General features: G+C 33.6%; 1 protein-coding gene and 1 long non-coding RNA gene across 4 annotated transcripts; both read left to right on the top strand.

Annotated features, from left to right (window-relative positions):
- Positions 1–261: 261 nt before the first annotated feature.
- Positions 262–3,647, top strand: LOC111618960. 2 transcript variants are annotated; one of them, XR_002755665.1, is made up of 5 exons: positions 262–385; positions 918–1,142; positions 1,391–1,564; positions 2,014–2,170; positions 2,781–3,647. XR_002755665.1 is itself a non-coding variant. In XM_023360595.1 (4 exons), exons 1-4 carry the CDS (start codon positions 339–341, stop codon positions 2,075–2,077), a joined length of 510 nt encoding a protein of 169 aa, XP_023216363.1. In that variant the 5' UTR covers positions 262–338; the 3' UTR covers positions 2,078–2,174. The 2 variants fall into 2 exon arrangements, 1 of the variants encoding a protein (XP_023216363.1); XM_023360595.1 differs by lacking the exon at positions 2,781–3,647 and having other exon boundaries at positions 2,014–2,174.
- Positions 3,648–12,821: 9,174 nt separating this feature from the next.
- On the top strand, positions 12,822–20,225 carry LOC111619095. 2 transcript variants are annotated; one of them, XR_002755690.1, is made up of 6 exons: positions 12,822–12,891; positions 13,069–13,822; positions 14,431–14,614; positions 14,715–14,816; positions 14,967–15,062; positions 19,676–20,225. It is a non-coding gene; the product is annotated as an uncharacterized LOC111619095 (long non-coding RNA). The 2 variants fall into 2 exon arrangements; XR_002755691.1 differs by lacking the exons at positions 14,431–14,614; positions 14,715–14,816.
- The last annotated feature ends 3,141 nt before the right edge of the window (positions 20,226–23,366 follow it).

The raw sequence follows: 23,366 nt of genomic DNA, 5'->3' as shown, positions 1-23,366 counted from the left end.
TATAGATTCTGTATTTATCCTCGACATATCCGAACGGACCACACCAACTCGTTCAGATTTGATCCTGGGCCCCCAGAAAAGTAGGCTGCCACCTTAACCACTCGGCCACCCGGCGGTTAATTAATTAACCCTACACCGGTGTGACGTAGTTTTTTAATCGTTATTATACAGACGCCAGATTCTGAAATTATAATTTAAAAAAATCCAAAATTGTTCATTAAATTCCCGCTTTTTTTTGGTTTACCGCGTAACAAACGAATTCAACAATTGAAGTTGTTGTTGTTGCGTAGTTTTGCTCTTGTTAATAGGAAGAGTGCGATTTGGAAAGCGATTCGAAGATGTTTTTTAATGGTAGAGACTATCGACCCCTGCCCCATCCTCCGGGGTAAGAGACATTTTATTACTATTTATTCGGATAAGAAATTGGTTTTAGCAATTAAAGGGTTTTTAAGTTTTTCTTTAAAGAAAAACTTCCATCTACAATATATAATTAGGCCTAATTAAATTAAATGTAAAGATTGCGACTTTACGATTTTTGTGTCTGACCGCAATAGAGGGTTGAAATAGAGGGCTTTATAAGGCACAGTTCAGAGCCTGGCGTTAAGAAGATAATTTAGGGCTTTTCAATTTACTGTTGTTTAAACGAGTAATCGGGCCTCTTTTATATCACGGTTAGGTCTAACTCTAGTACCGAAGAGTCGTTAATATGACGAAATTTACTAAAATTTTAAACCGAATATCGCTTAATAAATATATTTAATGTCTTTTTTTAAAATAACAGAAAAATATTTAGACTAGTCGATTTATAAAAGGCCCTTCCCCTCTGTCGAATAAACTTAAAAGCACGAGAATCTAACCTAGTTTGAGAGTAGAATTAAATAGTTATTGTGTTGTAAATTTTCTCTTTGCATATTTAGGGAGGAATTGGATGTGGACGTGCGAAGATTCGTCAGTCCACACAATTTGGATTATTTTAAATTTCGAGGCAGCAAGATGAAGAAAGGCCTCTCGAAGCAGTTCGAACCCTCGACCGGTACTTTCGAAGGTTTGGGCGTGTTTGAAAATAACATTAAGCCCGCTTATAGACAAGCTGTGATGAAAGTTCGACCAATCTGTCAGACGGCCTGCCAACGTTTTAACAGGTAAATTACATTACTGTTTGCATATAATAAACTTTTGTATATTGTATGTATGAGCTGTTTAACGAGGAAATTATTCTGAGAAATACGAGGAATCATTGTCTTAATTTCTAATAAATAGTAATAAGTTTAATAGTTTCTTACCCTTGTGGGAAATTAAAGGAAATGTTTTCCAAGTGTTACCATTTTTAAATATTCATCGTAATTCAATTTGAAAATTATGTATTTATTGTATTTCTTTCCTTGTTTAGTCAGAGATTGGTCGAAGATGTGGAGGATGAAGGAATGTGCGCGGTTCCTCCACGAAACACCAAAGCAGACGAAGACCCGGCAGAGCACGAAGATAATCCTGGCCATTACAGGGATAGAAATACATTGAAGAAAGTCGGGTCGTTCTTTAAGAGCGTGTGGAAACCCGTTAAGAGGTAAGATTTTGTACGCGCCAACAAAGTTCGATTTAGCCTCTGAAATTGGAAATAAATCGAGTGAGCGCTAAGCCCAAGTATCGATTACGCCAAAAATGTTTGTAGTATTAAGATCTAAACACGAATTTGAGTTGGAAATGTTTGCGAATCGCGTAACTTTCCCGTATTGTTTGGCGCCGTATCGGCCTATTCGTCCGCCAAGCCAGTGTCATTACTGATTGGATGAAAAGTTAAGATAGAAATGAAAAAAATAAGCTATTTTAAATGAAAAATTGAATTTAAAACGTCACCGAACCAATAAATTAGTAGAAAAATTCATAATCTAACTTTCGTTGTTTGTAGGGCCAACATTTACAGCCGATCGATATAGCGCCGCAATATGTTTTAATGGAATTCAAATCGAGTTATACGTTTTCGATGAATAATTATACTTGATTTTCTACATTTAGATCCGTGCAGAAGGTGTGTAAGATGGCAAAAAGTGGAGAATGCGAGTACGTTCGGTTCGAGTAAGGATCTCTTGGCTTCCATCTGTCCATCGACAATAAGATCTGCTCTATGATTTGCTATAAATTATTTGCTGGATTTGGGCCGAGTTGGCTTTGGGTAAGTGTTTATTGTATTCTACACCAAACACTTGGGAGATTTTACGGTCTCGGTTTATAAATTAACACAATTTCTGACCACTATTTCATAAAAACTCGCAATTAATGGCCGGACAATAGAAAAACTGGAAATACTTATGTACGGTATTAGCGTGGTTATATTTTGATGCGATTGAGATCGTACCTACAGAAAAGCCACGTTTTTAGGGTATCGGGCATACATAGTCTGTATATTCCTGTCCAAGTACTCACAATAATACGTCGTGGGGTGTAAGTTGCTGGTCTCTTGACACAGCGAAAGCAATAGTATTTGACAATTGACAATGACATATTTGATACATACACGACACGTGGCAGTATGCAATTAATTGCGGTAAGCAATATCATTTGGCATGTAGCTTCATTTGCATTTTAGAAGGAAATAATATTCTTAATTTTGTTTTCATTTAATATTTCTTTGTTGTACATTTAAAAATATTCAAAAAAAAAACAAAAAGAAATTATAAAGTTTAAAAATTAATAAATAAAATCTAAAAAGCTCCTAAAAAGTAAAGTTTTAATTTACAATTTATAAGTAAAAATTAAAATATTGGTTTTTCATACACTTTTAGATATGGTTTTTACTGAAAACTCCTGATTTTGACATCCCGATTGCGTCAATACCAATTTCGATTATGACTTCCCGATTTTGGCTTTGTCCCGGCTGTGTCTCATTGTCTTGCAGTGAATTATCATTTTCCCAAATTGGTCTACACGAACTTGGACTCTCGACTCTCGATTTATGTCTACCTCACGAATCTGGACTCTCCCGAATTTGACTCATAAAACGTGTCTATACTCGAATTTGGACTTTCCCGAATTACGACATCCTCGAATTTGACTCCTGAATCGTGTCTGAACTCGAATTTGGACTTTCCCGAATTACGTCTACCCCGAATTTGACTCCTGAATCGTGTCTATATTGGAATTTGGACTCTTCCGGCTTGTGTCTGTGCTCAAATTTGACTCCCAATTTCTGTCATCCCTGGAACCTGGACTCTCCCGAATTGTGTTTTTACTGGTATTTAATTTTTTCAAATCGTGTTCATAGTTTGTGACGTGTAAATTCAACGAAAGTTCGTTGAACGTGAAAAACAGGAAAAGACGAAGTTTTGATAGACGAAACAGAAGTCTTTGTAAAATTTTTTGCGAAGAACGAAAGTTTCCGGATAAAAAATCGCGTTAAACGAAACGCTTTACGAAACCGCAAGTGGAATTATTAATAGGAAATTATAAATTTGAATAAATGCCGCTTCCAGGATGGTGAAGTTTTATGATAAAAATGCATTTGGAGAACTCAAAAACCTGAATAATTTTATTCAATTAAAGTCATAGAAGAAGACATTTTCTTTAATACTTTGGTCCTGATTCTGTTCGAGAATTTGTAAATTTTCGTTCTAAGATAGTTTGTTGAATGATATAAGTGTAATTATAAAGAATTTGTCTCGGTAATAAAGTCTTTGCTTTGATTTGGCATTAAATTATTTCTAAGTCACACACAATTATTACTTTTTAAATTGTTCCAAACTGTATTCAACCGGTTATTACGGTAATAAATCAAGATATAATGCGACTAAATTTAACTCCTCGAATTAACCATTGATTTCTACGTCAGGCGATAGGCGAAACCCCCGAAGGCCAAGCGGTCTTCTTACCCTACGGTCGTGTGTTTGCGCCTCGCTTGGACGGGCTGGTCACGTGGAATTTTCCGGGTTTTCTCCACGTCTGTAACGCCTAAATAGGGGCCAGTTTCCCTTAAAATACCTCCCGGAAGGCATCCCCTAGGCAGATCGCCCAAGTATTTCGTTGCCATAACTAAACAAACAAACCTTTGAATTGCTGGCACTGCATTTGCTAATGTGTGCACATAGTCCTCTTTTACATTCGAAGCAATGGAAATGTTTGGCTTTGTTCGGTGCCGCCGTTATAGCCGGGCAACGGGCCCCGTGCCTGAAGGTAGCCCGCTCTTCGGGAGCTTAGTGTTTGATTTTTTTAAGCTTTTCGCGGTAATATGACGTAGTGCTCCACAGGAAATGTATTAAACCACAGTAGCTTCCCTGTATCACGTTTAAGCATTTATAACGCAGAAAATGGTTAAAAAATTCTTCTTATATTCGGATGGAGAAAACGAAAACGTTTATTTGATTACAAAGGAACGGATACGCGTACAAATAATCTCGAAACAAAGTTCCATAGGAACTATTGTTTTTAGCAATAATATATCAAGAAATAATCTGTACTTTTTGAAGAGCAAAGTTGAGCGCCAGCTATCGGCTACCTGATATGTTAATTTTGTTCCAAAATGCAACTGAGTGATCAATAGATCTACCGACTGNTGCAATTTATATTTGTTGTTTTTGATTATTTTATTATTAAAGTAAATGTACAAAAAAGCTTAAAAAATACAAAACAGATAAAAGTTACTTCTTGATGTTTAAAAATGTCTCATCATTAAAATCTTTGATATCACGTAACTTAATTTTATGTTAAAATTATTGCAAAATTTTCAATTAATGTCAATACACACAAGAGCTAGTGAAATTATAAATAAGTGCCTTTATCAAGTTTTAGATGAAATGTCTATAACTATTATATAATGTCTGCACGCGCTCACAACAACAACAACAACAATACAAAGTTTAGGCTGATCGATCAACATTTCCGATTTTAGTAGGTTGACGTCATTCAGATGACCAATCAGCGCGTTGTGCCATCTGGATATTTAGTCGCACGTGAAAACAGCGGCCAGCTTCATCCCGCCGCGAAGCAAGTTGAGCGCCAGCTATCGGCTACCTGATATGTTAATTTTATTTCAAAATGCAGCTGAGTGGTCAATAGATCTACCGACTGTTATATTACTTCTATATTAACTAAAAAATGAAAAAAAAATTGTGATTCTTTGGAAATATCTTCTAAGATTACTGTCGATATTGCTNCCCACACAATTATTACTTTTTAAATTGTTCCAAACTGTATTCAACCGGTTATTACGGTAATAAATCAAGATATAATGCGACTAAATTTAACTCCTCGAATTAACCATTGATTTCTACGTCAGGCGATAGGCGAAACCCCCGAAGGCCAAGCGGTCTTCCCTGTATCACGTTTAAGCATTTATAACGCAGAAAATGGTTTAAAAATTCTTCTTGTATTCGGATGGAGAAAACGAGAACGTTTATTTGATTACAAAGGAACTGATACGCGTACAAATAATCCCGAAGCAAAGTTCCTCAGGAACTATTGTTTTTAGCAATAATATATCAAGAAATAATAACAGAGGTAATGAGAAGTGTATCTTAGACAATGCGATTATTGCTTTAAAATGAGTTCACCTGTCTTCGCATGCACGCATGCAATAACAAAATTAACTTATGGTTATAGTTATAAATTCAAACACTTCTGGTAAGAAAGATTTGCCACAACTTCACAAATGTTCAGCTGATTTTGTATTAAATTAAACATATAAAAACTTGGAGAGAACTAACGGAATTTTAGCACGACTCTCCTGGTAACATTAAGCATCAGTTTAATTAATATTGAAGTTGCCGACTAAATAGTAGCGAGGTTGCGGCCAAAGTTTTCATCTTTCAAACGTAAACGTCAAACGTCGAGCGCCACTTACAAGTTAGCGGAGCTCGACATTCGGCGTTCACGTTTGAGAGATAAAAACTTCGGCCGCAACCTCTCTAGTAATTCGGTGAATGTCAATCATCAGATTCACGTTACAATGCACGCTTTGTTTTATAATTTTATAGAATCATTTCTAAAAATGTCCATTAAATAATTGAATATTTTGGATGAAAATGTTGATAATTTTCATTTTATTTTCGAAGATTTAGAAGAATTTCAGAGATTTTCATCTCTATATACAGACCTTTTGAGCTTCTGAACTTCTATGATTAAGAAGCATTCAGAGAAAATAGATTTACAATAATATTCCACATAAAAAAATAAGGATTCATTGGAATTACATTGAATAAACACATACATAATACAGTTGCAGAAGAAAGAAAAATTTAAGTCAATTGAAGAGTTTTTCAGAGAATATTGTCTGGATAGCATTGGTCTTGAATCAATTTCAAAACTAAATCCCATCTAAATATTTCATCTTTAACAACTAAATAGGGGTCAGTTTTCCATAGAAAATCTTCCGCAGATCGTTCACGTGTCGCGTTGCCGTTAAAAAAATAAACCAAACCAAACTTGTTTAAATGCATCAGAGGATAAGCTATGGTGGATTTCACAATTATGTTGTCATATAGGAAATATGCAATACAGTATAATACAACAGAGCATTTTATTATATCTAAGAATTCTTCTAATGTTTCGTTTCTACTTATGGTTTCTATAATTCATACAGTGATAAAAAGGTTCTAAGGGGGTCGAAGAGGGAAGAAGTTACTAAAACCTAAACAAACTGGGACAGAAGAGGGGGAGTAAAAGTTTGAAGAAAAAAGTGGACATGGACAGCCTGTAAGTAGTTAAAAGACACGACACTATAAATTAAAACCCGAATTTTACTTACGAAAATATTTTTGAAAATTTTTCTAGAGTTTTCTTCCTTTTTCTTTGGAGGGTGCCAGGACCCCTTGACCTCCCTCTGAGTGCCACTAACGACATCCCATTTTCTGCAAGTTTTTTATCCCTCACTCTCCTTGACAGCTATATAAGTAAATGATATCGTTTCATTTACACCCTCTTACCTTTGGTTTACTCCCTAAAACTGAAACCAATGGTTTTTCTATACTGTTTGAACTCATTAATTTCTTATAATAATGCCATTAGTTATTCATCTAGTTGTATGTTCAAGCTATAAAGTTAATGAAAGGACTACTGATACATTCCATTTGTATCATGTGTAATAATACTTGCATATTTTATTAATTAATACTTTAAATTAATGTAAATTTAATGTCTTAAACATCGATAAAGATTATGAAACAAACAAAAAAAAGTGTTTTAAAGTAGTTACTATGGCTGTCATCAGATGGCGCATAATCGCAGTTAATACCCATAGGAGAAAACAATACGTGCGACTAAGTATCCAGATGGCACAAAACGCTGATTGGTCAACCCACCGAAGTATAGATTATATTTTGTGGTCGTCAGAACGAATCATGACGAAATAGATTATTTTTTTAGTTGTAATATGGAGTGAGTATAAAATGAAAATACAGCTGATTATTTTTTTTGAACATTTAACTTCAAACTTGATCTTTATGCACCTCTGAACCAAATCGTACACAATAGATCATTTTAAATTTACGTGCACAGAAAATTTATACTTTATTACAGATATTATTCATAAAAAGTTCGAGAAAGGATAAAATTTATAATTAAGATAAGTCAGAATACTCTTTGAAATTGTCACATGCATTTAATATAGTTAGACGAAACAATAAAATTAACTAAGTTTTGTATACCTCTGAAAGAGAAATTTTAACAAATTATAAAGTTTAAATGTAAAAGTTGTTGAACAATTTTGAATAAAGAATATTCTCCATAGATTACTATCAGAAATTTTTTTTAATGTTTTAGTTAGAATTGACAGTTCTTTCTGTCAATAGACATTTTGTGCTTTTGAATGTCAGTTCAAAATCTGTGTGTTACGAAACAATACTTTTCAAATTTACAGAAATTTCATATATCCAGTTCCATCATGGATATATCTGTAAATACAAGTCGACCCCCCTATAACACTGTTGATTTTTCCGTTTTATATAAATTCCGTNGAATCGTGTCTATATTGGAATTTGGACTCTTCCGGCTTGTGTCTGTGCTCAAATTTGACTCCCAATTTCTGTCATCCCTGGAACCTGGACTCTCCCGAATTGTGTTTTTACTGGTATTTAATTTTTTCAAATCGTGTTCATAGTTTGTGACGTGTAAATTCAACGAAAGTTCGTTGAACGTGAAAAACAGGAAAAGACGAAGTTTTGATAGACGAAACAGAAGTCTTTGTAAAATTTTTTGCGAAGAACGAAAGTTTCCGGATAAAAAATCGCGTTAAACGAAACGCTTTACGAAACCGCAAGTGGAATTATTAATAGGAAATTATAAATTTGAATAAATGCCGCTTCCAGGATGGTGAAGTTTTATGATAAAAATGCATTTGGAGAACTCAAAAACCTGAATAATTTTATTCAATTAAAGTCATAGAAGAAGACATTTTCTTTAATACTTTGGTCCTGATTCTGTTCGAGAATTTGTAAATTTTCGTTCTAAGATAGTTTGTTGAATGATATAAGTGTAATTATAAAGAATTTGTCTCGGTAATAAAGTCTTTGCTTTGATTTGGCATTAAATTATTTCTAAGTCACACACAATTATTACTTTTTAAATTGTTCCAAACTGTATTCAACCGGTTATTACGGTAATAAATCAAGATATAATGCGACTAAATTTAACTCCTCGAATTAACCATTGATTTCTACGTCAGGCGATAGGCGAAACCCCCGAAGGCCAAGCGGTCTTCTTACCCTACGGTCGTGTGTTTGCGCCTCGCTTGGACGGGCTGGTCACGTGGAATTTTCCGGGTTTTCTCCACGTCTGTAACGCCTAAATAGGGGCCAGTTTCCCTTAAAATACCTCCCGGAAGGCATCCCCTAGGCAGATCGCCCAAGTATTTCGTTGCCATAACTAAACAAACAAACCTTTGAATTGCTGGCACTGCATTTGCTAATGTGTGCACATAGTCCTCTTTTACATTCGAAGCAATGGAAATGTTTGGCTTTGTTCGGTGCCGCCGTTATAGCCGGGCAACGGGCCCCGTGCCTGAAGGTAGCCCGCTCTTCGGGAGCTTAGTGTTTGATTTTTTTAAGCTTTTCGCGGTAATATGACGTAGTGCTCCACAGGAAATGTATTAAACCACAGTAGCTTCCCTGTATCACGTTTAAGCATTTATAACGCAGAAAATGGTTAAAAAATTCTTCTTATATTCGGATGGAGAAAACGAAAACGTTTATTTGATTACAAAGGAACGGATACGCGTACAAATAATCTCGAAACAAAGTTCCATAGGAACTATTGTTTTTAGCAATAATATATCAAGAAATAATCTGTACTTTTTGAAGAGCAAAGTTGAGCGCCAGCTATCGGCTACCTGATATGTTAATTTTGTTCCAAAATGCAACTGAGTGATCAATAGATCTACCGACTGTTATATTACTTCTATATTAACTAAAAAATGAAAAAAAATTTGTGATTCTTTGGAAATATCTTCTAAGATTACTGTCGATATTGCTAATTTATATCTGGCAACAGTGAATTCGTTTTACGCGTGCTGCCGCATATCGGAAAAATATTTTAATTGGGAGGAAATTTGTCTCCCGTGGGGAATATTGTGGATATTTGCAGATATTTTATGAAATAAAGGAAAATCTCTAATTTTTTAAAATAATATCTCTATATACATTTTTTTTATTTAATTAAATAAGTACATGATGGAATGCGAAAATGCGGGAAAATTTACTACTCTCAAACCGGATATTTCTGATTATGTGAAGTGGCAACACTGTTTCAGATGGTATAACAGCTTAACAGCTGATCGCAGCATGGTTTGGGATTTAGGTATTAATTATTAATACAGGTCTGAATGAGGAGGTTATTTTGAAGAGTGGGTGACCACGAATTGGGAGGGATGGTCGCTAATAGGGACGGACTGGTCGAAGAAGCCTACTCGGACTTCGATGGGCATTTTTATCCCGGAAGGGAAGCGGAGTGAGACGTGGGGATTGGCAGAGCAGAGTGGGATTTTCGGGGCGGGGGTCTTAAGGGGGATGACCCTGTGTTCCCAAAATCCTCGTCCAACTGTACTGGGTACGGATAGTCGGTCGGTATTACAGGCGATAGTGAGTGTGGGGCTCAACTCGGCGGCTATTATAATTGACATAGGAGAGGCAGTTTCTTCTTTCCCCAAGCCAATCGAGTTCGTGTAGACTCCGGGTCACGCTGGGATAGTGCTCAATGAAGAAGTGGATAGGGCAGCGAGGGGGTGCCCTTTCGCTGCCCTATCCACTTCTTCATCTAACAGGGTCTTGGCAGGGTTCCCTGTTGCCAAGGGATGTACACAGGATCGCATGGGAAGGGATATGGAACTCGCTGAGGGACAACTGGGCTCAGCTCCTTCGGGATAAGGGGAGGGAATATCTCAGGCCATTTGACTTCTGGCTATACCATCATGCATCGTCAAGGTGGACGGAGAATTTGCTTGTGAGGCTTCGGGCGGCAACTGCGCCTCTAAATATGTTTCTGTTTTCGCAAGGGCTAGTCCCATCCCCCAATTGTTCTTTTTGCGGGGAAGCAGAAACACCTGAGCACTTTTGGTTAAGATGCCCAAATTACGAAGAGGCACATAAGGAACTGGAGAAAGGGTTAAAGCTGAACTTAAAGATTGTGCGGACGTTGTCACCGATATATTGGCCACAGGCCACCATGCCTCCAGAAAAGCACATACGAATACTAGAAAAATATATTTCACGGACGGGTTGCTTCACCTAAGGAGGTAGCGCCGCTCTTCGGAGAAAAAGCAAACTAAGGCTGTGATCTCCATATGAACATGGAGGGAGAAGAATAGAATAGAATGAGGAGGTGGTACCATATCAGAGTTGTAGTCTATGCTCAGAGTCAAAAATTTCAGGATCCAAACTCCACATTCAGAACCGCAATTTTACCATTGTTTAGATATGTTTATGTATACAGGGTGGTTACAATTAAACTGACGAGCATTAGAGCTGGCTCTACTGAAACGAATCGAAGNTTGTTCCAAAATGCAACTGAGTGATCAATAGATCTACCGACTGTTATATTACTTCTATATTAACTAAAAAATGAAAAAAAATTTGTGATTCTTTGGAAATATCTTCTAAGATTACTGTCGATATTGCTAATTTATATCTGGCAACAGTGAATTCGTTTTACGCGTGCTGCCGCATATCGGAAAAATATTTTAATTGGGAGGAAATTTGTCTCCCGTGGGGAATATTGTGGATATTTGCAGATATTTTATGAAATAAAGGAAAATCTCTAATTTTTTAAAATAATATCTCTATATACATTTTTTTTATTTAATTAAATAAGTACATGATGGAATGCGAAAATGTGGGAAAATTTACTACTCTCGAACCGGATATTTCGGATTATGTGAAGTGGCAACACTGTTTCAGGTGTTATAACAGCTTAACAGCTGATCGCAGCATGGTTTGGGATTTAGGTATTAATTTAATACAGGTCTGAATGAGGAGGTTATTTTGAAGAGTGGGTGACCAGGAATTGGGAGGAATGGTCGCTAATAGGGACGGAAGGTTCCAAGACGCCTACTCGGACTTCGATGGGCATTTTTATCCCAGAAGGGAAGCGGAGTGAGACGTGGGGATTGGCAGAGCAGAGTGGGATTTTCGGGGGTCTTGAGGGGGATGGTCCTGTGTTTCCAAAATCCTCGTCCAACTGTACTGGGTACGGATAGTCTGTCGGTATTACAGGCGATAGCGAGTGTGGGGCTCAACTCGGCGGCTATTATAATTGACATAGGAGAGGCGGTTTCTTCTTTCCCTAAGCCAATCGAGTTGGTGTGGACTCCGGGTCACACTGGGATAGTGCTCAATGAAGAAGCGGATATAGCAGCGAGGGGAGCACGTCTAACAGGGTCTTGGCGGGGTTCCCTGTTGCCAAGGGATGTACACAGGATTGCGTGGGAAGGGATACGGAACATGCTGAGGGACAACTGGGCTCAGCTCCTTTGGGATAAGGGAAGGGAATATCTCAGGCCATTTGACTTCTGGCCGTACCATCATGCATCGCCAAGGTGGACAGAGAATTTGCTTGTGAGGCTTTGGACGGCAACTGTGCCTCTAAATATGTTTCTGTTTTCGCAAGGGCTAGTCCCATCCCCCAATTGTTCTTTTTGTGGGGAAGCAGAAACACCTGAGCACTTTTGGTTAAGGTGCTCAAATTACTAAGAGGCACGTAAGGAACTGGAGAAAGGGTTAAAGCTGAACTTAAAGGTTGTGCCGATGTTGTCACCGATATATTGGCCACAGGCCACCATGCATCCAGAAAAGCACATACGAATACTAGAAAAATATATTTCACGGACGGGTCGCTTCACTTAAGGAGGTAGCGCCGATCTTTGGAGAAAAAGCAAACTAAGGCTGTGATCTCCATATGAACACAGAGGGAGAAGAATAGAATAGAATAGAATAGAATGAGGAGGTTGGTACCATATCAGAGTTGTAGTCTATGCTCAAAGAGTCTAAAATTTCAGGATCCGAACTCCACATTCAGAACTGCAATTTTACCATTGTTTAGATATGTTTATGTATACAGGGTGGTTACAATTAAACTGACGAGCATTAGAGCTGGCTCTACTGAAACGAATCGAAGGAAACTCGGTATACATGCAATGCAGATCACGGAGAAGAGATTTACGGGGGAGAAATTAGTGGAAATTTTAACCATTAGGGAAAATTTGGTGCTGTTCAGTCGAAACATATATTTCTGGCTTTGGGGTTATTTGAAAGATTGTGTTTATCAGGGGCGTGTGCACTATGTGTCAGAGCTGAAGGCAAACATAATGCAATACTTCTCTGGGTTCCTCCTGAAATGTTGCATGCANCAACACGCACAAACCAGAAATTAAACAACAGAGAAATGATAAATCTCTTCTACCATCCATTCAATGCCATGGTAAGTCAGATGTTTAATATGAGAATTTATTAACGGCATTAAAGGTTAGCCAACATTACGATAAAAATTCGTTTAATTTCTACTTTTAACATCTTTAATTTAGATAATTAATTTTTAACTTCTTTAATTTAATAATAGCTTTTTAATCTTTTTTCTTCCGTATGTACTGTACGATAGAAACCGAACTCAAGCTTCCAGTGGTTCAATTAGAAGATAAAAAGGAATTTCAGCTTAGAAAAGATTCAGATAAAAATAATTTAATTCCAATTTCCTCGTTGAAATCTCTAAATGAAGGGAAAGAAAAAACTTTACCTATGAAAGATACGAACGTTAATACTCAGAATAATAAACCAGATTATTTCTTGAGTGTTGACAATAAGAATATTTCATATTCAAATAGTTATGATGAAAATAGCGTAGAAAATGCTTCAGACAGAAGAAAACAACGTGAAAAAAGTGTTCGTAGGAAAATACTTAGAAAATTAGCTTCTCCTCACAAGAAAAGAAGATTTCGTAAGGAAGAATCGATAATTGCAAATAAAAGAGACGATGAAATATCAAAGAAAATATCTCTTTTGGAGAAAAAATTTGATGAGATTAAACAAATATTAGAGGAAAGATTTTATAAATTAGAAGAAAAAGTAACCACAGAAATGAAAAGGGAGAGAAAGAAAGGAAGTTTACTTCCTTCAAAAAGTAGTCAGTCATCCGATGACTACATGTTTAGTAAGAATTAGATCATTGTCAGATGACAACATATTCAAATCTCAATTGGAGGAGAAAATTCATATAAATAGAGGATACGCACCAAACACTCTGCACAATACTGCCTAACACATCCTCTAGTATCCTCTAATCTTTGATTTTGTGCCATATAGATTGAACTTCTGCCCAAAGGACAGGAAGGTTACAAGTCAAGAATAATATTGAGGTATTATAATCAGTACTTTTGTAAACTCTCTCTCTCTCAACCTTTAGGGACCTATTTAGTTTAAGGTTTAATTATTCATGTTTTAATCATAGCTAGATGTTATTTAGTTTGTTCATTTGTATTCTTTGTTATTCATTAAAATTTTGCTAAACTGGATTCTAGTTTCCTGGACTTCTGTCACTTATTCGTGTGTCTCCCCACTCAAACGAGCCCTCCTAATTGAAATAGTAGTAAGAATCACGAGTTGGGATGCATATAATTATCCTAACTGATGTCAATCTTGACATTAATCTTGATTTCACGATCTAGATCTTTCTTACCGCTCATAGGTTAGTCATCCTTTGACGCAGAGATCGGATCTCAGATCTTTTGCAGATTAAGTTGTCATTAGGATTCACCCTTGATCCCCTGCTTACCTCACAATAATGTAGCAAACATAACTGATTTTTAGAGGCAAACAATTACAAAAATAATCAGGTTTTGGATTAAGCGTATAAATGGGATATATTTTAAAACATTCTATTAGTGATTATTGGAGCAGTAGCTGAAAAATTTTCACTCCAGTTTTTCTGGAAGCTGTCTCAAAATAGATTTCAACTCTTCCTTAGAATGTTCCACTTCATAAACTCATCTTTCCAAGAATCAATGGACAAATTATCCAAAATCAGAAATAGTTTTGAAAATTTAAAAGCTTCCTGGGAAAGAAGAGAGCAAAAACCAAAAATGTGATGGAGGAATATTTCTACAATGTCGGAGGATAATTTTATGATAGGTTGCGTAATTTATGGTCAGGTACAGTACATATATACAATTATCCACTTTTTTCTTTGTTTTTCCTAATCCTTTTCTCTCTTGAAGCATATTTTGATTCTTTTTCTCTTGCGTGATTAAGGGTATACTCACAAACTTACCTTAGAATACAAAAAACTGGCAATACAAAGATGAGAAGGAACAAAAGATGAGTGTTTAACTCAAAAAATTATCCACACTAGAGGTAAGTTTAATTTCCAAACCCCAGTTTTTTTCCCCAAAGCATAAATTTACATGTCTCTTTGAGGAATATTTATGCTGACAGACTAAGCAATTATATTTTGTAATTTTTAAGTACTGGATTTTAATATTTGATGAAAGATTTTATTTACAGGCAATGCAATTCAGACATTGAAAGCCATCAGATTTCACAAAGGTCCTGATTATTCTTGCTTCGATTCTTCTAATGAAGACAGATTGATAGAATCAGGTAAAGAAACATATATTCCTTTAGTGTAATAGATATAAGATTTATATTATCATGGAGGTTCTGATCCTGATCGTCTTTGGTTTAACTTAGCAGTCTGTGTTACTGTAGTTAGTCAACTGAAGATAACATTCTATAAATGAATTTTCACACTACCTATCATATAAAGTACTATATTTACTTGTATTATTTGCACAGTTTTTTAAAAAAATTGTGGAAAAATGTCATGTGCAGTGTATTTGAGACAAATTTGCTGATTTAACCAGCAAAGTCCAGAGTGTTTCCATTTACGAAGTGTTCTGCTTACTTTTTTAATGATAAATTTTGATTATCAATGGAATGACTTTGCTTAATTAATTAAATGTTGTAATTTTGTACTTGTCTGTTTTCATTACATTGTTTGCCTATTAAGATGTTTTAATTGTTGTGGATTGTATAATACTGCTAATAATTCTGTGATTTTAGATGAATTGAAGCCAAGACCTGTAAAATTGTAATGTTCTATAATGTTATTGTCCAACATCACTTAACATTAGTATAATTTGAGGAAAAATACACTTAATACCAAAGAGGGATTGTTAATTACACATCAGTTCGAAATACATATGTCGTGTCTTACTGAAAAGAGAAAAAATAAAGATATTTGATTGTATGGTTGAACTATACATACCTTGCAGGCATGTAGAGTTCGGCTTAAAGAGGATATTATGCATTAATATACTTGTTTCATTGCTCTATCAATCTTTCAAAAAATTTTTCTTTCTGTTGTCTCAGTTACTTCTGCATCATATTATCAGAGAAATATTTAAAATATGTTTTGGTTTCATTTATTATTTACTTTACTTTGTATTAAACAAGCTCCGTACATTCAGTATTCACTGAAGGCTGGGGAAAATTATCAATTACTTAAAACAACTTCCCCTCCATCCCTGGTGTCCAGTTTTATTGAGTTTCTTAATTATGATTAGATGCTTTTTTAATATGTAAATGAAACATTGCTCTAGAATTCTTATGTTCTTAATGTCATACCAGCTTCTAAGTACTGTAGGTTGTTTCCTACATACTTCCACTTTTTTCTATAGTGCCCATTGCATTTAAATTGTGCCATTTGTGAGGTATTGGATAATGGATTCGAAATGCTCTTTGACCCGGAGATTCACAGATTTGTAAGTGGATCCATGTAGAAAAATTTGTTACTTTGCTTAATCCAATCCTGGATTTCTGGCTTTTTAACTTTTTCCACTGTCTCTTTGTCTGTTCTATCTGTATGATTGAGGGTAATCTTTTAATCATTACTTGGATATTATAATTTTTTGCTAATAGTGCTATCATTCTTTCTATAGTTTTGCCAGATATTATGCACATCCAATATTTTGATAGACGATCTGAAACTAGTGATAGAAATTGGAAGATAATTTATAAGCTTAAGATAACATATAATGGCATCTACATAATATAAATAATCCACAAAACTAGGGTGTTCTCCTCAAACATTCCTAATTTTGTGGATTTATTTTGGAAAAAGAAACATGAGTATAACACTGTAGACAATGATGATAGAAAGTGCATCTGAAAAAGTTAGTTATTACATTAAGTCAGTACATTTGTACATATGCTCCTGATGTGGCAAGTATGATAACTGATCTGTACTTCATTTTAGCCCATATCTGAGCTAGCATGTTAGGAGTCATTCTGTTAATGGCATCCATGATTCTTTTATGTGGAGCTTAGTGTCTGGCACTTTTGTAGGAAATACGTGATGTCCACAAAGAAAAAAGTTCAAGGAGACAATGTCAGATGATTGGATGGAACAAGAAATTGGGCCCCAGCAATCTAGACTGTGCCAAAGGAGAAGTCCTTTTAAGTGTATACATATGAAACTTTTAGTATTGACTAACATTCTCCAACACATTTACATATCTGAACAAATGGATTTTACAGAACAGTTTAAAACTAGTGAATTTTGAGGAGATCCTGTATATTGATCCCATTATTATTATTTATTTTTTAACAGAAGTACTTATTCTTTTCTTACAGTTGTATTTTGAGTTTATCTATTATCTGTGTATCAGTGTATATCATATACACAGTGATTTAGAAATAATGCTATACATCAGAATCATGCAATTCAGATTGAAAATTGAATGCAGAATATATAGACAAGTACTAAAGATCCATAAATATTCACTTTCTAAAGTATATGAAATGTTGCATTGGGTGCAAATGAAGCTCAATGCAAAATGAAAATTTAAGAATATTTACATGGAGGAAGGAAAGGTCAAATCAATACTTGTTTGTTTGTTTAGTTATGGCAATGCAACACTTGGATGATCTGCCTAGGAGGGATGCCTTCCAGGAAGTCTTTTAAGGGAAACTGGCCCCTATTTAGGCATTACAGACATGGAGAAAACCCGGAAAACTCCATGTTTTCCGGGTTGCCTGTTTGAGCAAGGCATGAACACACAACTGAACTCCCAGTGTCCAGGGAATGAAGACCGCTTGGCCACTGGTGGGCCAAATCAATATTTAGTTAAGGTACTTTTGAGTTTGTTTTGAATGTGTTTATAAATATACTTGACAAGTACTAAGATTCACTTCAGTTTGTTAATTTACAGTACAGTGATCTCTTCTATAACATGCTCCCCTATAATGTAAATACATGTAACGCAACAAGTTTAAACTTTTAAAAAATCATCTGGTAATGAATGTCTTGTATAATGATCCCCTTGTGTTGTACAGTAGTCTGCTGTACTTGATTTTTGTAATTTCATTACTTTAATTATAAATATTGACATACTTATTGACTTTAGTTTACTTCCTTATTGTGTTAATCGTAAGAACAAAGTAGATGAACACAAGTTTATGGGAGGAGAGGAATCAACACAATAATTATAATTGGTTATATAAACGGAGGTAATTAACTATCCTTATATGATTCTTGAATGTTCTCTAAGGTAAAATAAATGAAGAAAAGTGTCGGAAAGAAAACGTTTTTCTAAATAAAACCATTTTAAATAAACACTTACATTCATTAAACAGCGATGATAACTTATTTACAATTGAAATTTAAGATGAACAATTGAAAAATGTTTATACATTGTAACTGATTAAATAACAATTTTCCATTGTCTGATTATCACCAAAAATAATACAGAGGAGTCTCTATAAGCTGACATATATTGAACTGGCAGGTGTTGGATTATGGCAATTTGCAGATTACTAGATTTTTGTATATATTATACATACTGTATGGTAAAAAATAAATTTGATTTACAGGTTAGTTTATTGTATTAATCACGCTCACACTTGCAACGAACAACTAGTGACCGTCAGTGTATTCTTACATCAGTCTCTCTCTGTCATATATGTTAAGTGGAGATGAAAATTTCATTTGCTATATGTGGAATGATGGATTACAGGACATGTTGGACTGGCGAGTGACAGACTATACAGACTACTGTATTAAAAATTATTAAACAAATGGTAACAAACTTATTGAAGATGCTAATATTTGTGTGTTTACTTCTATAGCATAATCTACCACTGCAGACGGACACTAATTCCTATTTTGCAGGAAGGCACTAACCACCTTTACACTACATGTTAATGAACATTCTGTAAGAATACTAAAAATGTGATTTGTTGCATTACAAATGTATACTTTAATGACTGATTTAACTATTTCTTAAGGCAATTGGGGTTTATAGTGTTTAATACTTTGCTAAAAACATGGATTGAGAGTTAGATAAATACTTTTAGTGTTATTTGGGAAATTGGTTGGAGGTACCAACAACAAACTAAAATTTTACTCATTAGAAATAATGGGAAAATGCTATTGAAATCATTTTTAACTACAATTAGATTTGGATAAAAGACTATTGCTTTATATAATTTTCTCTAAATTCAGTTAATTATAGTATGAAAATAAAGAAACAGAAGTTACAAAAATGATGGCATGGTGACTGCACACTTGCATCTTGTCAACTCCCCTTTCTACCTGGGAAGAGGGAGTTTGTGGAAAAAGCTGTGGGAGAGAGAAAGTTTGGAGACCAGATGTAGTTTTATAAATTGTTTGCCACCATTCAAATTGCAAGAACATATTCTAGCTGCATTAAGGTATTTCTTTTGTTTTAATAAAGTTGCGGCAGTGAAAATGAAGTTTGTTCATCCAATTATTTTCTCCATTATATACGTTAAGAACACACCAACAGAACTACCACTACAATGTTAATTTTGTAATTTTTGTAAGATTACCATTTTGTTATCAGTTAATGTTATTCTGATGATCAAAATTGCATTTTATCCGTATTCGCTTTCAATTTAATTAGATATAACTATATTTCTCAGAATATGTTTCTAGAATTTGAATATAAACTAGGTTATGAAGTGGAATGTAAATGAAGTAAGTATTGGAGGAGAATTTGGTTTATTTAATTGCAAAATAAGCTTGAAGTAAAACACAAAACAGAAAATGTCATGAACAAAAAAACTCAAGTAATCCTCTATAAAAATTATTAAAACTATTATTGTGCACTTGTTTTATTAACCATCAAATGTCTTTATAATTGGATAATATATAAATTTTAACATTGTCATCCTTAAATTTTCTGTTTCAGAACATAAAATTGCACGTTTGGATGCCAAAGACGTGGACAAAATCAAAAAATTTAAATACGATCGTCTTCCAGATTACTGTTTTCCTGAGAAAGCGTCTTTACGAATACTGATCTTGCCAATAAAATTATAGCTCGAATTCTTTATCTTTTAATTCTTTATTTGATATTTATTTAATACAAAACTCATTTCTTGACACAAAATAGAATGGAGCGCAACTTCCAAATATTTGAAGATCAACATCCGCATCACAGATGCAGATCTCCATTCCATCCTAACTTCTAAAGATCTCCATTGCAGTCGTGGATCTTTAAACGTTTACAAGTTCTACTGTGTTCCGTTCTAGTATCCGAATATCTGCATCTACGTTGCCGATTCAAATCTTTAAATATTCGGAAATTGTGCTCCATTCTATCCTAGTATCTAAAGATCTGCATCCTCGTCACTGATGCGGATACAGACTTTTACGTGCTAGGAAAATAGTTATTGTACATCATAAATTTAATTTTTATACACTCAAAAATTAAGTTATTAAATGTGATATTTATTCTAAATATTCTCGAAATTAATGTAATGTTTTTTTCAAATGATAATTAGTTTTAAAAATGAATTAAAATTGTGCGAAAATATAAATTTTATGTAAGAATTATTTCTTTTATAAAGTTTTAAGAAGTCGTGTGGATGGAAAAATTCTCTTTCCGACTCATTAACTTTTAAAAATGTCCAAATGTGGTCCTGTCAAAGTTGAACGTAGTCAAGTGATTTAGAGTTTTTACATGAATTATGATATTCCTTCTTCGTTCTTTTTCTCTTTTAGACGTCAGTTCCACGTTTACAGTTGGCGTTAAGAGGAATTTTAATCAATATCATGAATCTAGATGTTACTATATATAGAACTTGTCAAAATCTACTTTCAACAACTCATACCTTTAGGAGATTTTAGCTATATTTGATTTTTTGGTATATATATTTTTTTAAATCTTGTTAAATTAATGAATTTTAATGTAAAGTTATGAATAATTTTGTGGATTTTTTTTTTTTACATAATTCGGCTCTCTGGTAATTAGGAGAATGTTTAAAACAGTAAAATTTAATGGTGTAATGTAAATTTTTTTATTAAAATTTGTTTAAAATTCAGTTATATTTTTTACAGAAATGTTTGAAAAATGGTAGACATCTTAATTAATTAAGTAATTATATGAATAAGTACTTTAATAGCTTTTGTTTTTTCTTATAATTATTTAATTAAGGAGTTTTTTGACTTAAATGAATGCTTTTTAATGAAGAAATTGTTAAAAAATTCTTGGTTGCTTAGCTGAAAAACTCTTCGTTAAGCAATTATTGGAAGAAAATCAGCTGGAAAAGCTTTAGTTAAGCAACTATTGGAAGAAAATCAGCTGGAAAAGCTTTAGTTAAGCAACTATTGGAAGAAAATCAGCTGGAAAAGCTTTAGTTAAGCAACTATTGGAAGAAAATCAGCTGGAAAAGCTTTAGTTAAGCAATTATTGGAAGAAAATCAGCTGGAAAAGCTTTAGTTAAGCAATTATTGGAAGAAAAGCACTTGAAAAATCCCTAGTCAAGCAATTATTGGAAGAAAATCGGCTGAAAAATCTCTAGCTAAGCAATTATTAAAGAAAATTAATTAAAATTTTTTAGATGGTGCAAAAAAATAACTAGTAAATAAAAAAAAAAGTGAAAAATTCATTTATTCATATTATTTTTTTAATTAGAAGGTTTTGGATTATTTTTAATTAATTATTCAATTAAAGAATTTGTTGATTATTACCATAAAAATATTGTGAACTAATGAAAATTGTGAAAGAAAATAGCTTAAAAATCATTAATTAAAAATTCTTTAATTAAATATTTGTTAGAAATAATACTTTAAATTACTTAAAAGCTGATTTAATTAATTATATAATGTTTTTCTGCAATTATCTTAAATAAAATGCTTGATTAAAATTGAAAACTCAATGATTTATTGTAAAAATATAGTCAAATACCCCTTAGTTATCTCCTTAATTAAATAGTTATATAATTAAATACTACAGAAACTATTTTTTCTAATTATTCTACTAAGATTATTTCTTTTTGCTTCAAAAAATTAAAATATGAAGTTTTTGACTGTTTAAATTAATAAAATAATTTGAAGTGAAGGTCCTTTACAAAAAGTTCAGGATCCTTTACATAAATAAGTGTTGTTCCTTTAGGAGAAATTCAAGATTTTTACATAATCAGCATGGATTCTTTAGAGGAATTGGAGGGCCCTTAATCAGCATGGATCTTTTAGAAGAATTGGAAGGTCCTTTACATAATCAGCATGGATCCTTTAGAAGAATTGGAAGGTCCTTTACATAATCAGCACGGATCCTTTAGAAGAATTGGAGGGCCCTTTACTTAATCAGCATGGATCCTTTAGAAGGTTCAGCATGCTTTAGAAGGTCCATGCTTTTGGAAGGTCCTTTACATAATCAGCACGGATCCTTTAGAGAAAGTGGAAAGACCCTCCTATTATTTTATATAAATTAAAAAATTCTTAATCAATTAATACATTTAATTAAAATGGCAGAAAATTAACCAAATTTGTTAGAAAATATTATTTTAATCTCATTATTTAAATTATTTCAAATAATACATAAAAATTTCGCTTAATTAAACAATAAAAACAATATTTACCAGTAAGAACTATAAAATAATTTTATAGACATTATTAAATTAAAAAGAAAAGAAAAAAAAGTGTTTTTGAAAGGAGAAGATAGTTGTTAATGTTCATCCTTTAAACATAATGTGACCACTCTTCTTCTATTTACAGAATGGACCATTATTTGTGGAGAGTGTAGAATTTTTCTTGTTAGATAAAGATCTCTGATGTAAGAGGAATTTCAATTTAAATATTGTCACAGACATTTCCAGAAAGTCGCACTTTTTTTATATGAATTCATAATCGAATTTAAAAGCGAAGTTTTCATTCTGATGTTGAGGAGTAATGCTTTTATGTAAGGAAATTTCCAAACTTTGTAAAAAAAAAAAAAAGGCCAAATGCTTGTGTGTAGGATCTTCCACTTCTAAAAGACCAAATGCTGATATATGTAAAGGATTCTCCTTTTTTTTAAATAAAGGATCAATGAATAATTGTATAAAAGATGTTCCAGTTCTGCTATAGAATAAATGCTGATCCACGTTGTAGGATCTTCCTTCTTTTGTATAGGATCAATGCTTATTTATGTGTAGATCTTCCATTTTGGTAGTGTTTCGTAAACGAATTAAGCTTGTCATTTAAATAATAATTAATTCATTAAACGTAAGAAATGAATGTGATTGCTCTCCTGCTATTTACATAATGGACCATTAGAGACACTCCTAACAAATTTTTTAGATAAATAACTGGGAGTTAAGGAGAAAAATTGCATTTTTTCTAAAAATCCCAAATGGATTTTTAATCGAATTTAAGAGCGAAATTTGATGATTATGATGTTTTAAAGGATCAAGGACTTAACTTTGATTTATTTAAAGAGTTGGCAACCGTTGACGTAACTAATTATGACTGATATATGAATAATAATTAATCGCTGACGTAAACCATTTGCCGTGGTTCCTCTTAAATTTGTTTATTTTCTTTAAAAAACATATATATCCTGTTATTTTTATTAAGCGGTGCAGATTAATTAATCGCCATCAACGCGTATCAGTTAC

This window comes from Centruroides sculpturatus, unplaced genomic scaffold (assembly GCF_000671375.1).
Source record: "Centruroides sculpturatus isolate CEXI.00-Female unplaced genomic scaffold, Cexi_2.0 scaffold38, whole genome shotgun sequence".
Lineage (NCBI taxonomy): Eukaryota > Metazoa > Arthropoda > Arachnida > Scorpiones > Buthidae > Centruroides > Centruroides sculpturatus.
The sequence above is the reverse complement of the archived record's forward strand: the minus strand, read 5'-3'. Positions and strand labels throughout refer to the sequence as shown.

What these genes read in the sequence shown, in the direction of transcription:
- LOC111618960 (XM_023360595.1), top strand. Translation starts at nt 339, where the DNA reads ATGTTTTTTAATGGTAGAGACTATCGACCCCTGCCCCATCCTCCGGG. An exon ending in CCCCTGCCCCATCCTCCGGG is followed by an intron (nt 386 to 917) that starts GTAAGAGACATT and finishes TTGCATATTTAG; the next exon opens with GGAGGAATTGGATGTGGACG. An exon ending in GTGTGGAAACCCGTTAAGAG is followed by an intron (nt 1,565 to 2,013) that starts GTAAGATTTTGT and finishes TTCTACATTTAG; the next exon opens with ATCCGTGCAGAAGGTGTGTA.